Source organism: Ceratosolen solmsi, unplaced genomic scaffold (assembly GCF_000503995.2).
Source record: "Ceratosolen solmsi marchali unplaced genomic scaffold, CerSol_1.0 scaffold1, whole genome shotgun sequence".
Taxonomy (NCBI): domain Eukaryota; kingdom Metazoa; phylum Arthropoda; class Insecta; order Hymenoptera; family Agaonidae; genus Ceratosolen; species Ceratosolen solmsi.
Genome location: NW_011948415.1, coordinates 5,354,809 through 5,372,014, shown reverse-complemented (window position 1 = coordinate 5,372,014; position 17,206 = coordinate 5,354,809). Strand labels below are relative to the sequence as shown.

Here is a 17,206-nt window from a genome sequence, read left to right as displayed (position 1 = left end):
TATAATCTCGTGTTTGAATAACAAGTATTCAGCCAAAAATTCAGATAGATATTTTTTTACTTCAAGTCATTAATATTTGTACGAATGTATGTATAAATGTAATATTTCTATTGCACGTTATTGCTTCAAGAAAAATTCAATGCCACTCGAAAATTCAAATTTAATAAAGAAGATTTAATGAAGTTTTATATCTCTAAAGTATCGAGTTATAGATAAATCGGAATTTCAAATCGAGTATCTAGTCGAAGTGCATTTTATTCGGGCTGTGCCCAAGCCATTTCATGAGTTTTTTCTTTTATTTAGCCCCAGGCTAAGACTTTTTACCAACAAGCGTGAGAACCAAACGACGGATTTCGAATTGTCACTCTGACGGCGATCCGATTTCAATTTCCTGGACTTCCTTGTTCCTCCTTTTGATGTCACCAAGGTAATACGAGAGTTCTTTAGAATGGGCTTTTTCGGTTTTGTTGGTCCACTGATTTAGTCTTATCTAAATTTAATTTAAATTTTCCTTTTTATACTATTTACTTTTATTTATCTGTGAACGTTATTATAGTTGAAAAGTATATTTACATAATAAGCGAATACTGATAAAGTGTTTTATTAAATTATTGTAATTATATTAGGGGTGAACTCTTTGTGTGTGTACGATGTGTACGACTTTATCAATAATCTGGGACAAATATATATTTATAAAGCACTGTTTTTCAACAAAAAACTAGAATTTCCCGCTATTCAAATTATGATGTATGGATAAGTTGAATAAGAAGTGGATTGTCGTCGTTGCTTCAATTGGGTTAATATCATCTCTCGTGAGAATGAAATATCTCGGACTCTATTCGGACCGAATAAATCTGATTGTCTATTTTTATATATAATTGTATTTTTAAATAGTAATTAATATTTTATATATAATTAAACATTTTTCTCCAACATTTCGCCATAATTAACGATGTAATGGCCATGTGTTAATTTAAATTTTTATAAAATTTAAGAAATAATTTTCAATGTACATTTAAATATAAGTTTATTAATATAATACTGATAATGGTTTATATAAAATACCGACAGTTGTTTATTTTATTATTAAAAAAATATTTGTCTTTTTGTAAGTAGATTTATTTAAACTAACATTGCCTTATATAGAGATCTCTAAATATTAAGAAAAAAAGTAGATATTATTAATTATTAAAAATCAGATACGTATAAATTTAGATCGAATAATAAACAATATTATAAATAACTACAAAGATAATTAAACGTGATATAAATAACTATTATATACAATACAATAATATTTCTTAGCGTTATTATAATTTTTTTTTTTTTTTTTGGTAAAAAATATTAATAAGAAAAACGTATATCTGTTTTAACAGTCTCTCTATTGAAATTATTTTTCATTAAAGAATTTTTTTTTTTTTTTACTACTTTCACATAATATATACACTTGGTATATTAATGATAAATTGATTTTAGGTTAAATTTTAATTGCTTTCTCATCAGATACATAAATAGTTGATACCTTTCCTTTCAAATTTTCGGTCTAAGTCTAATGAAATAAAAAAAAAATGCATTCGTTAAAAATTAACTCTATAATGGAATTTCGACTATAACTTTGTTATCAGTTCCGATCGAACAAAATGTAAAATTTTTTAACATAATTAATGATGTTTTTGTGATTATCATGTAACTTTCTATAAGCAAGTCTTAAATCAAGAAGTGAAGTACCTTTTCTCTTGAAAATTTTCAAAGCTTACATTTTGTAAGAAGCAATGTCTAAGTTCTAGAGGATGATGCCTTAGCTATATAAAGATCATATATTACAGCTAAGAATATAAGCCATTATAATTTCATCTCCATGGACCATCAACAGTAAAAGTTTCATAATTTTTTACTAAAAGGTTGATTTATATCTTTCTTTCTCTAAGAATAATTTATATAGAGATTTAGACAAGCAATAGATGCTTATAAATTCCATGTAAATAAATTATGTTTTCGTAATTTCATAACTCGACTTTTGTTACTTGAAATAATAGTTCATAATTTTTATTCTACAAAGTTAAAAAGATTTTTAATAAAGGAGAATAATGATGAAAAATGTATTAATCTAAAAGTTGAGAACTTTTATGAACATTTCATATCGGCAATAAACGCGAGCGTTTGCTTCTTATTTTCCTTTAATGCCAAGTCCTATTAACAGCAAATAAATTTTCAATATTGTTTATCCATTATAAATTTATTTACTAATTTAATTAAAATTATTATTACTAAATAACTATATACATTATATATAATATCATTTTTATTATATATTTTTTCATTTGATTTTATTACCAAGTTCTACATAAAAATTTCAAATGCTAAAGCATTCATGAAAATCTGTGAATGAAGTAATCTAGGCTCTATATTCAAATCATTTTTTATAAATTCAATTTTCACAATATTTCTGAATATTTGAGGTTAGTAATATATATATTTAAATTGGTATTAAACTTCATATTTTAAATAAACGATTTTTATTACAAGTATCAATAAGAACTAAGATAGAATACGTATTATAAACTTTGTTTTCAAGACTCTCAATATTGTTTTTGCAAAAAGCACTTGTTTATTTGTTTATTTATTTAAATTTTCATGTAAAAATTTTTTTTTGTTTTAAGTAATGAAAATAAATATAATGCTTAATTTGCATAACGCAGGAAATTGAAATTAAATTAATAATTATAATTTCCGATTGTTAAAGTTTATCAATCATTCAAACATACTAATTTCGGCTGTATTAGTATGAAAAAGATTTTATTTACAGAGACTTTATCATCTTGTCGAATATAAATGTCTATTATAAATAAATAATTAAAATAATTTAATACTTAGTCAATGTATATATATATATAGACAAAGTTGTATTATTAGGAAATTAATAATCTTATTTTCTGTTCTACACTCGGCTAAAAACTTGTATTACAATAAATTTAATAAAACAAATTTTCAATATTTTAATCATATTTTTATAAATAATAATTTATAATTTCACTATGTCATAACGCAACCTGAATTTTAAAAATTATAATAAAATTAGAAAATACACTTAATAAAATGTAATAAAATAAAGATATAAACATCTGATTTTCCCTTATAGAATTGTTTACATTCGATTATCTACGTAAAATCTCCAATTAGCGGCTAAATTAAAGCGTATCGTCAAGTAATCCAGGGAGGATAGGATCGAGGTTCCTCGACGCACAACCGAAATTGCAACACGCGCTTTCCGCAAATCTCGGGCTTGGCTGCGTAGGCGTCGATGTTACCATCGATGGTAGATAGTTTGCTAAACAGATAATGAGATTGTAGCGGGAGTAAAGTCGAATTAGGTAATGCGAGTAGAAGAGAGAAAGATGGAAAGATTGGGAGAGACATTGAGTAAGACAGAGAGAAATGGACACTAAGCTGGAAAGCGAATGAGAGGGAGGGAGGGAGAGAGAGAGAGAGAGAGAGAGAGAGAGAGAGAGAGGGAGAGAGAGAACGATACGATGTAATTCGACTGTGCACAATTACACGAATATCAAATGCATCTGCATTATTGTCCAATACCGATAATATTATCAACCATAAATGAATGCGAAGCTTCTGGCACGAGTCTACACTGCAATTTGACTCTAAATTTTCGAAACTACGTATCGTATACGCGTCTGTACACGACTTAACATTTTCCGGTACATTGCACTATATTGATTTTGGTATTAGCGATTAATTTGCATGAAAATATTAGTAAAGCTTAGGCAATTATGCTATTTATTGTTTGACGTGGATTTGGAATTTATATCGACAGTGCTTGTTTTTAATTTAACGATATTATGCAATCTACGATATTTATTTAATATACTATCCCAATTAATAAATTTCTTATAAATATTAATACTTTCACAAATTATGTTTCCGTTAAATTGTACTCATACGTCCATTTAATCGCGATTGGTTTTTAGTATTGTAATTATTAATTTTTTACAGGGGAAGCTAGTATGTTATAAATTGTTCGAGTGGATTTCTGTGATATCAATTTGGTTTAATCAACGAATTTGATCTTTTTCATACGATTTTAATTAATTTAATAAATTTAATTTTTGTTATTTAATCAAGTGATTTAATCAATGTAATTTATCAAATGAACGGTAAGAAATACAAGAACATCATCGTTCTATTTATGGAAGAGAAAAATTAAATTATAAACTCCGAAGATTTGACGAAATTGGCAAATAAATAATAATAATTTATTGTAAATCATCTACATATTGACAAGATCTATATAATCACTGAAGTTTATGATTATTGAAACGAAGAATATTCTAATTTGATATCCGTCTCTTCGTCTCCTCTTCGACGCCTTAAGTGAAGTATGAACGAATTATCAGGATATGATCTTATAAGTGAACCCTCCGGGCAATGTCGTCAATGATTTTTCGACTGAGACTTCATTATTGCTTATCACGAATGATAACTCGATTTTCACTTTTACCGATAAATATAATATTCGATACACTAATATAATTAATTTGACTCTATTCGTTCATGCTACGAAATTGCTTTTAATTAAATAGGTTGAACAACTAATGTTCAAAACAAATTTGCATAATTATTCTTGGAATTGTGAAGTAATAAATAGTTCAATATTATTATTGTGTATTCCATTTAGTCTTAGAATAAAATAACATTGATTGAAGTATTATAGATATAATATAATATAATATAATATAAAATAAATCAATTTTTATTGTAACAAACGATTGTAATTGACAATACTTCGATTTTATTTGAAAATTTTTAAGGTTCCGGTAATAATATGAAATTGTATATGGTAACGAAAAATTTCCTAGTCGTTTAAATAAAATAAGTGATATTTTTGAAATACTCTTTTTTTTTCAGTAGTTGTATTATAGTAAATCGCACGTTGTTCACGAGTTAGAATTCTCAATATCGCACAATTTTTAAATTCTTCGCTTTTCCCTGTTTTCATCATCCAGAATTTTTGATAAATGTACATTCTTTTTAAATATGAAGTTCAAAAATATTTGTTAAATAAAATTGAACCTAATATAAATTCTACAGATGAATTCAATGAATAAATATGGAAGTATATAACATGAGTATTTACATTAAAAAAGTAAAACATTATTATTATTATGATTATTATTATTATTATTATTATTATTATTATTATTATTATTATTATTATTATTATTATTATCATTATTATATATCATTATTATCATTATCATTATTATACCATAATTATTGTTTTGTGTGTGTGTGTGTGTGTGCGCGTGTGTGTGTAATAATTTGAAAATAATATAAATATTTTTACTAAAAGTAATGTATAGTGTGTCATTCTTGAATATCATTCGTTCATATAAGATAAATGCTGAAATTTACTATTAAATATTAAAAGTAGTATAACGTCAAAAATATTTTAATTCATAAAAATTCATAATATAAATATGTTAAAATTATGCTGAATTTATATATAATACACATTTACATAGTAGCGCATCTTTAAAAGTAAATACTACATCATTTAAAACTATTCAATTGAAAATGTTTTCAGCTAATAATAAAATTCTCATTATTAATATATTATTATAATCAGATTACTAATATTAACTTGATAAAAATGTTTCCAATTAAGGATCAATGTATCCTAAATGGTTAATAAATTTCAAAAAAAAAAAAATTATCCCAATACTAACTGTGAAATGGCGACTTTTTAAATTTTTTTGCTTAGACTGCATTACCTATTGACATTTCTAAATAGTTACAATTAACACGTCAGCTTAGTTTCGCTAACACCATTAATTATTTATTGTTATTTATCTAGTTGTGTCGGATAGTTAATACTAATGTAGACGATTTCCGAAAAATGCGCATAACATAGTATATTTCATTGCAAGATCGAGTGGCTAAGCGAATATATAATAAATTTAAAATTAATATTCGAAAGTCTTGTATCTATTTCCGCACTACATTTAGTTTATGTGTCGCGATAAACCCTGGGCAAGTATGATCTTCATCACGCGGAAATGGTGGATCAGGTTGCCTTCCTGGTGGTTTTAACTTCGTCGCTGTCCGGAGTGTCTCTAATCAGCTTGAACCCGCCTCTGTACATTTCAATCTTTACTAATGACACAAGGAATAACTTTAAAGGAGACAGTCACTCTGGCAATTAGTTTACATTCTGTATTGACATATCTCTTTCGTTAAGCATCAATGCTCTCTATCTCCCTTTATTCTCACTTGTTACTAATTTTATTGTATTTTCAAGCAATTCAAGGTTGGTTTGAATAATAAATTAAAATACGAGCTTGAATTAGAGCATGAAATTAGCTATATTATATTAAAATATAAAATACTAATGACTGTAAGCATTATCATGGAAATAGTGATATTTTGAATATTTATGACTTGTAATACAAAGGCAAATAATTATGAGTTACAAAATTCTCAAAATATTCAACGAATTAATGTATTTGAAATTGTTATTTAATTTAGGTCTTTATAAAATTATTGATATGCAAATAATAAATGTGTATGTACTTTTGTAGTATATACTTTTTATTTAATGTTTACTGTTTTCAAATCTATTTCGTTGAAATAAAAATCATTGGACTACATCACTGCAAGTACTTTGATTACACAATGTTGCATGTGTATGTCACAAATGAAAAAATTACGATTATATTTTCATATTTATTTTATATTTATTTTTTTTTATCATATTTTATTTTTAACTTATTTCATTATATTCATTATTTCAAATACAAAATGACAATTACTTAACAATATAACATAATGTTTTTCTTTTAACGTAATCTACTGATATGCTGCATTATGGCCTATATTTATAGTTTAATTATATATTAATATAACGAAGAATGTGAATCGAAGGCTTATTAGATTTGAATGCAACTTTCTAATGAGTAAATCATATTTTGAGGCGAGCGATATTTGGGTCGACTGTGAATTAGGTTGATTTTCATAAGTGAAAACTTCTACTTCTAATTATAAAGTCACGTAACTGGTGTCAAATCATTTTCAAACAACTATAATTACTTTAACTTTCATTCAATTTTCTGAATTATTATGTATTGAAGTAACAGAGCATTTCTGTTGAAAATTCTACTAATCATCTTTCCTGTGATATGCATCTAGTAAAGTAAATATATCATTATGTAACTTTCATGCCTGATAATTGAAAAAATTTGGATTTCAGATTAATATAATTAATTATTTCAAAAACTCTTTGAATTATCCAACATTCTAATGTAATAATGATAATGTACTCAACTTTATTCAAGCCCAAACAACTTCGCTAGTAAATGTCTTTTGTAAACTGAGTTTTTGTGTTCTCATATCAATTAAAAAAAAAAAAAAAACAATAGATATACCTAATACATAGCATGATATGACAAAATACGAAGCAAAAGAATAAAAAATAAAAAATATCTGTCAGTCGGCTATCTAACCACTTCAATATTTATTTTTTCGTGTTATGTTTGATTCATATCGAATCAATGCGAATTAATATTTTACAAGAATTATACGCGAAAATAGTCAAAAGTTTTCCATTAATCATAAATAAAGCTAATAATTATGTTCTTAAATTGTTTTATCGTATTTGAAAATAATTGTACAATATTACCAAAAGACCTTCTGGATAAAAAAAATATTATTTTTTTTTTTCTTTGTTTTTTTTTTCTTTCCTTTTTTAAATACAGCTATTACATCGATATTTGATCTCTAACGGATAAAGCAGTAAATTTTACAGATTTTGTTTCGCTTTTGATTGTAGGAGCTTTCACGCGGGATCACAGGTTTCTGGGCAACGGCATCGGTGGTACGTCGGTTATGACAGCGACGAAGAATACTGCCGGCTGGCCACAATTTGAGACAAACGTCGCTCGAAACGTCACGATCGCCGTTGGTCAAACGGCTTTTTTGCATTGCAGAGTCTATCAGCTAGGCGATAAAGAGGTAAAGTTTTTTCAAATCCGCCTTTCGATTCGTTTCATCATTGGCAAAAGGATTTACTTTTTTGAAGAATACATTCATCACTGACTAACAAATTGGATTTTTCTATCAGGCGCGTATATAAATTGCACTATCAGTCAATTGTTTATGGATTTGCTGAAATATTGTAGCGTAGATGACTCTCGGTTCTTAATTGAAGAAAAAATGTTGTAAGAATTTATGTCTAAATGCAGCAATCACATTACAAATAACATTCTGGTTCTTCAAATTACTCTGGATCGTTACGTTAGATCGTCACTAGTGAACTATCAATATTTCGAGACTATCGCTATAATAGTATTAAATTTTTTAATAAATGATATTTAAATTATTAAACAGTTATTATATGGGCTTTTATTATTCACTTTTATTATATTATCTTAAAGTAACTACTTTTTAATAGAAAAATATCGAGTATATTGAATAAAAAAATATTTAAATAATTACGTAAATCATTGAATAAATGTGCTTCTACATCCTCTAGTATTTATCATGGCAATTATAATAATATATTTGATATTTTATATTAATAAAAATTGTGAAATTTCATTTCTAATCTTTGAATAATACTGCTAATTACTTATATTATCATATCAAATTACACACACACATATATATATATATATATATATATATATATATAATAATAATAAATAGAAATAATTTATATTAAATTAATGGCTTTAATTGAGCATTATAGAAAATAATATAAATATGCACTATTTCTATTATTATCTGCTTTAATATACATACGCATACACAGAATAAATGTCCATTTAAATAGACGAATTGTAACCTGACTGATTTATTAAAAGTACCTTCACTAAATAATAATAATGTTTTAAAATTAACCTTCTTATCAATTAAAAGTTTAAAAGAATGTCTTAATTATTACTTGTAATATAAGTTAGTATGGTAATTTCATTATTCTACGTGTATAATAGATACATACTAAAATAAAAGTCTATTTCCGTTTTAATTGAAATTTCTTTCATATTAAATTTCATTTTTAACTCTATATTCTTTTACAAAGATATTTGTCCAAAAATTTCTGTCAAAAATAGTGCCTGAAAAACTTAAAAGAAATTACTTAATAGTAAATGGAACAATCAACCAGCAATCGATTTTCTAGTGAACTTGTCAAGCTCAAAAATAAGTAAGCTTGGTTGTCGTTCGCAGGTTTACATGTAAACACTTAATCCACGAACATCTTTAATGAAATGAAAAATAAAAAATAGGAAAAAAGAAAATCGTTCACAAGCTTACAGCTAAATAACAAAAAACTTTTTTCTAATCGTATTTTTTTTATTTTTTTTTTTATTTTTTTTTTTTATTTTTTGCACTAGCGAAGAATTCACGAGCAATTTAGTTGCAACTACGTTCTGACTGCACCAGAGAGTTAACAAGACCGCAAAGCTGTGGTTTTCGGGCAGCCTTGATCCACTGTAGCCACTATGGCTCCCATACACGTATACATGCAATATGCATATAGACGACAATCGTACAATTTTTGAGGAATTAAAGTAACTGTAAAGAAATGGGGACTTGAGATATTTTTCAATATCTCAACTGACTGAACGTTAATTAGATATTATGACAGGGCAGTCATTACGACAGGTCAATTGTTTGATTCACGTGTTTATTAAATCTTAAGTAATTTAAACTCTTAATATTTACTATTATGTTCGACTTACTAATATTCAATAATCATAATTGCAGAACATTATATTGCACATCCTTGTTTTCTTTATTTCAATAAAATAAATGTATTTTCAAAACTCGTAATGTGGATTAGATATTTTTATATATTATATTTTATATTCTATATAAAAAAAAAGTGTCTATTATTATTCATTATTGAAACAATTCATCATATTTAATTTTGTTTTTAAGCAACCTTCAATTATTTTAAATTTTAAACTGTACATAGTAAATCCATTTATAAATCACGACTTACATCCAATTATCTCGTATAATAATATTAATGAGATTTTGTTTTAAATGATAAATATAGGAATTTGTTGTATAATACTAATGCATTGCATTGCATCAAAGCACAAATGTATAAATTACAGCTCTGAACGAAATGAATTGTAATACATCAATAAATAATTATTGATAAACTAATTATTATTATATACTCAATTTTGGTGGAGTTTATTATTCATTACAGACTAAAAAGGATACATCAATGAGCATAAACTCCATTTGTATTCTAAATTAAAATGCTAAATATTCGTATATTAATTAGAAGAAAACACTGTTCGTAGATATAAATTAAGTCACGCGTATTCAAAAATGATTTTTTCAACACCACATGCGGACGCCTCAAAATTAAAATGACCTGTGGTGCCTTCCAATTACATCCTTCTATTGATATTCGACTCCTTTAGGCGCATTATTCACACTATTTCTCTCGCTCTCACTCGACCAACTGCTCTTAATTAACATCTTATACATATTACAGCTGTAATTAGTAGGTGCTGGTCATATTTTATAAAAAATATATATAGCCGTAAGTGATTAAAGTAATGGGAAAGTTAATAAGGGACATTTAGTAGGCATATAAATATAAATTTACAACATGAATTGTTTACTACATAATATAAAATATTGAAGCTTATAGGATTATGAAAAATCATATTTCTCCTTATAGTTGTATATTGCATATTATCTTTGAAATATAATCCATTATTTATGGGACCAAATGATTAATAATTAATTTAAAATGCATTATTGTAATATATATTGCTATAAGATGAATATCATAATAATAACAATATTTTTACTAATTTACTCCTATTGTGCCCACTAAACTTTAACTATGTAAACTATATTATTCTTTATATCAAATATGTTTAAATACTAATTGGATTGTTTAAAGTATAGTTTTAGGATATCCGATAAAACGAAAGACGACGAGTCATTAAAGCTTCTTTTGTAGGACGCGATGTTTTTGAAAATATACTCCATTGAATATTTTATGTTTTATCGATAAATGCGATTTATGCTAATTCGTTTAGACTTTATTCCAAAATAGTTGTAAATACTAATAAAATGTGATAAAATTTGATGAACTACAAGTAAAATTCTACTCTGTTATTTCTACCGATATTGTTTCTATTGGTATTTATCTAATAAATACTATCTTTCCAATCACATTATTGTTACAATTATTTTTTTCTTACAAAATATGTATTTTTTATGGTATAATAATGAGAGAATATGGATAGAAGAATATAACACAAACAGGGGGAGATCGATAGGAATAATAACAGTATACAAAGTTTCTTTTTCAATTGAATTAATAAATTTACAAGAGATGATGCAATTATTATCTATGAACAATAGTGATTTTCCATAACTACTGGAAAACTCAATTAATACAGTGCGTGAAAATATAATCAACTAATAATTATCTAACATATGAATATCGGAATTGGTCCGACATACATTCTGTATTCTACAAATCTCGAATCCAATAATAAATTTAAATTAATTTAAATATGTATATATAAATTTATAATTATAATTCTTTAATGGAAAACAAGAGAGAAATAACAGTGAATAATAGTAATAATATTTGAAATTAAAGCAAAGTAAATTCAAATATCTAAGCAATGAAAAAAGTATAGCTCTGAATTAATAATTTATATATCCTCAATTTGAATGTAATCGTTAAAAGATTTAATAATTTTATTATATCGATTGCTACTTGATGTTAACTAGAATGAATATTTAAGACATTTTTAATAAAATGAATATTAAAGAAATTACTGAACATTGATTTTTAACAGGTATGTCTAGGGATTAATTTATTTTTTTAAAGTTCCCATAACACTTGGCTATATACAAATACTTGAATGAAGGAACTATATATATATGCTTTGATACTAATAGAAAAAGATGAAGAATATAAAAAAAAGCACTACAGTGTATATCTCATCTTTTCTTCGTGACGTATTCAATTAAAACGTTTTCCAGTAAAAATTTATTCCTTTTTTCTCGTCGATAATTAATTATCTATGAATTTCTGAAGCTTATTGTACATTAATTAAATCCTTATATAGAAAGGATGAACAAAAAAACACTGTAACGATAATTAGAATGAATCTGTTCTTTTATTTTACAAGCCATTGAAGCAAAATAATTATCTTAATTAAATATAATAGATAAAAGTTCAAATGAAAGTTTCCACAATTTTTTGTATTAGTTAACGACACGATACAAATTCTAATAGTTAAAATTGCACAGAAAGTACATTATCGGACAACTTAACTATTATAATATGCTGTTAGATATCCGGAAACTATTATTTGGATATATAAAAGATCAATTGCTTGAAATGTTTCAAAATTGCTAAATAATTTATACTCTAATGAGGTAAATCCACTTGCTTAAGTTAAGCTATGTACTTTAAAGTACTATTACTTTATACTGACATTATATAGTAATATAATCTTTTATATTAGACATATCACAAATTTCTTCTGTTTATATGAAGAAAAAAAAATTCCAATATTATTAGCATCCAGATCAATTAAATAGAATTTTCATTTCGCAATGAAATAAGTCTGTAAGAATATACTTATATAAGTAAATACATTTTATGTGACTTAATAAATGGTAAATTTTCATAAAAGACTTAAGCTTTTAACTATATTAAAATTCCTATATTGACAGTGAAAAATAAAAAATAAAATAATTTTTATATAATTTACCCTATATAGAAATATTTACGATACCATAGTAATGAAGACACGTAATATTTATTGATTGATAAAAGCGGCCTTATATAATTAAAATATTTTTTTAGTTATTTTAATATAGTCCTGACAAAAGATCCTCTGAAATTTATTTCTTTGTAATAAAAAAGGACAATTAAGAATGTAAGAACAATGTAATTAAGGAAGAGATGAATTTATGGACATACTTTTACATATAAAACTTAAATTTAATAATGCCAATGACAATCATTGAAGGAATTAAGCGTTTATGGAAATAAGTTTATAATCAGTACGAATGGCATATTTTATCAATCATTTATGCCTAAAGAAAAAGATTTTTATTTTTTATATCAAATAATGTAGTAAATGATAATGTACTTCGTTACAATTACTCCAATGGCTATATTATTTGTAATTATTACGTTCATGGCCATAAAATATCAATATTTTGCCATTAACTTTAATTAATTGCAATTATGTATTTAGAAATATTATTATTTAATTTCCTATGATAGCACATAATGAAAGTAATACAGTCGAAATATAATTTACTCAGCGACTTAAATAAACCTAATTAATTATTACAAAATGATGGACAGTCATAAATATTTTTATTGAATACATATATAAAAAAATTTTTAATTGAATGATAATTTAATTTATTATCTTTAAACTTAATATTAATCCCAATGTAACTATTGACTGAAAATAAAAATAGTTTTTTAACAGAAAATTGAAATAGATAGTATAATGTTGACATGGAGTATCAAAATAAAATTTGAAATTAACATAAAAATTTATAATTAAAATGATATTGTTTACTATGTAATGAAAAAATTCAAAACCATTCCAAGAATTGTTTTTTATTTTACTTTAAAGATAATTATTGAAACAATAAAATATCAATATTCTAAATAAATAAAAAAAGGTACCCTTTCATGTAATATCAAAATGAATTATAATAATAACGTTACTAACGAATTTTAAAAAATATGCATAGATATTTTAATTATTCGTTAAAAAAAAAACCATAAATTATGAGTTCAATTAGTACTATACTTATACACATAAATGTACATTATTTGTTAAATTAATCTGTAATTTTCTTAATAAATACAGTTACATTTATACTGCTATATTTTTTTTTCATTCCAAGGATCCAATTTTTATATATATTTCTTAAAGAAAAATATTTTGGAAATACATTCTATGGAACTAAAATAATCTTCTAGGATCATTTCCTATATTTTTTCGTTCTTTCATCTGTAAATATTTAATCGCCATATCTATTAAGATACATCTCTTGGCATTCCAGAAAACTAACTACTCTATTATTTTCTTCAGCTCTTGTTTCTTACAGTGCTTTTTCAATTTCATCGGTAATGGTAATGCATCGAATCATACTAACTAACAGCATTATAATATTAGTGGTATGGAAAATTAAGTCATCTGTGTCGTTATATCGTTTTTTTTTTACTGCATGGAGTTTTATACTCTTACTATACAAACTCATACAAAAATAATTATGTATGTTTCTCCCTGCGCAAACTGTTTGCTTTAAGGATAAACTATAATCCACTTAAAATCCCTTCATTTTGCGAATAGAATAGTAGCAAAATTTATATCCTTGAAATAAAACTGCGTATGAGATCCCGAAAAATTAGCTCCATATATTTTTGGCGATTTGCGACTGTCGGAGAAAAATGAAAGGGCCACAAGTCTAATGAGGCGAGATACGGTCTTGCTTTCAGCAACGCGACTGTTGAAAATATTTATATCTTATGCAGAGTAGAAGTAGTCGAGGACCTTATTAATTATCTAGTGCAGAATTATGAATAAAGAGGATGGATGAATTAACATTGTGTGAGTAGATATATTTTAATGAATGTAGGATGTGGATATCCGGGAGTAAAAATTATAGCTGCAATAAAAAAAAGAAATATTCTTCGAGCTCATTTATGACGAGAAACTTATCATTGAATTTGAAAAGTAACGATAGAGTAAACAGATAGAATAAGTTTAAAAAACAAAGTATTGCTTAATTATAATATATAATGTGAAATATCAATATATGAAATCGTATAGTAAAAATAATATAATGTGAATAGATTTTGTTATTTTACAATCAAAGTCAGATATAAACAACCACATAATTATTTGAATAATCAGCACATTACGATTAGTTTGATAATTTTCGCATTTTTTACATGTCCATTTATATTACGTCATAAAACATGTAAAAATAAATTACTTATTTGTATCTAATCTATACAAAGTAAATGTATAATTTAATATTTCAAAAATATAATATTATGTTTTCAAGATAAATTAAAAGAAAATACTGACGTATATAATAATGTTACTTACACTTTACTAATCTCAACAAAAATTCCTGACCATCAATGTTATGATTTTTTCCAAAAAGACACTATAAATGTAAGAAAATAAAAAAAAAAATTTTTTCCAATACATGAGCCATTCTTTCTTAAATAAAAACATATAGTAAACGTATCTAAATTATATAAATTTCTTCATTGTTTTATATAATTTATATTTATTATAATATAACTAATTAAAATTATGTAATGAAATTCTGATGACTTATGGATCAATTATTTATAAAAATAGTTCAAAGATACTGAAAAACTATGATATTTTAAATGAGCTGTTATATAATAAGAAATACATTTACTTATGATTGCATTTATATAATAATATTACAATCTTAAAAAATGTTATAAAAATGAATTTTGACCTGGAAGACATAAAAGTAAACTCATATCATATTTTGTATGAATATAATTGTAAAAACTTCATATTATTAAACTTATATATTACTACTGTAATTGTATATTACGATTGATCTGACTAACTAATATTATTATGTTTATAACTAAGGAAATTTCCTCCTTATATAATCACGATTTTGTGCATATGTAGGTAAAACAAAAACTTTTCTTTCATCTACTTTTCTCAGAAAGATCTTTCACTGACAAAGTACGTAAAATAAATGTATTTACATCATTTTTAGTGAAATCAGTCACGTCATGTCCACATCCCTATGGGATTCGAAGGTTGAGGTAGTAAAAAGGAATATCTATATTTTCATTGTAATATTTTTCTTACATGAGAATAAATTATTGGACGTCAATATGAGATGCAATAGTGTGTAAATTTAGGATCTTGAGGACTAGAATTTATACAATCAATAATAACAAAGTATTTTTTACTTTTACATTTGGCAATTGGACCTATTGTATGTTCAATCTTCATTCATAAATTAAAGTAAATTAAAATTTAATTTCAACAAATATCGTAATTTCGAAATGTTTAAAATATCAACGGTAAAATATTAAAATTAATTATAATAAATATCTTTGAAACGATAAATTATTTATTATCACTTAATAAAAGTCATCTATAATAAAAAAAAGGATCATAATTCATCTGCTACTTATTATGCATATTTATATATATATATATATATATATATATATTGTAAATAAAATTTTGAAAATCATAAAAAGACAGACGTGCTGTATAGTTAAGCATTAGTACAAACAAATTTCATAAGTAATGAAATTATCTATCTTTTTTTTTCGTAATCGTATGCATAAATAATTGGAAAAATAATAAAATAAGTATAAATAGCCTTCCATATCCTATATAAATGCTCGGGCTAAATCAAAGAATAAAATATAATTAACTCTTCCTGTTAAACTAAGTTTAATAAAATTGTTGAATAAAATTTTTAAAAAAAGTACAAAATAAATTAACATAAAAGTAAAATACATAGTTATAATATTACTATAAGCAACATATTCAATTTTTAATCAATTAATTAACAGTGCCATATCATCGTGTACAAGTCATTAAAAAAAAAAAAAAAACTTTCAATTTATGTCTATGCTTTATACTTTAATCAATAAATAAATAATCGATAAATATATCCCAGCAATCCATTTCATAGTCAGAGAATATTCGGATATACTCTCGGCTATGATATCTGCAAATGAAAATAATAAACATCGTCCATTTTCGTAAGTTATCGTTTCCTTCAACAACCACATTCTTAATAGTCAACTTGAAACTCTCGCCGAGACATGAAAAAATTGAAAGTCGATTGAGTCACTAGCAGCGCCACTCGCATCCAAAAGAAATAAAAATATTCACAGTAATGAAAAAAAAAAACAAACAAACAGAACGAGAAAGACAGAGGATAATCGCTTCGAAAATGTCAGCGATTTATAATTCCGCTATCTAATCCCTGGAAATCCCAGGGTCGCCCGTGGGGAAGAACTGCAGCCAGGCTATCATATTGTTCGACGGCATTGGCCGGAAGATGGACACCCGGGTATTTGTTGCTAAACAATAAATCTATCCTATACTCGTCCACATTTCTGCCCCCCCCCCCCCCCCGC

At 25.1% G+C, this 17,206-nt stretch overlaps 1 protein-coding gene across 1 annotated transcript in view; it reads left to right on the top strand.

Annotated features, from left to right (window-relative positions):
- Positions 1-17,206, top strand: part of dpr1 (defective proboscis extension response 1) — a 363,596-nt gene that overhangs the window by 59,694 nt on the left and 286,696 nt on the right. The window contains exon 2 of the mRNA XM_011507721.1: positions 7,841-8,022. Within this exon, the coding sequence (XP_011506023.1) occupies positions 7,841-8,022 (182 nt within the window). The remainder of the gene's footprint in view (positions 1-7,840; positions 8,023-17,206) is intronic.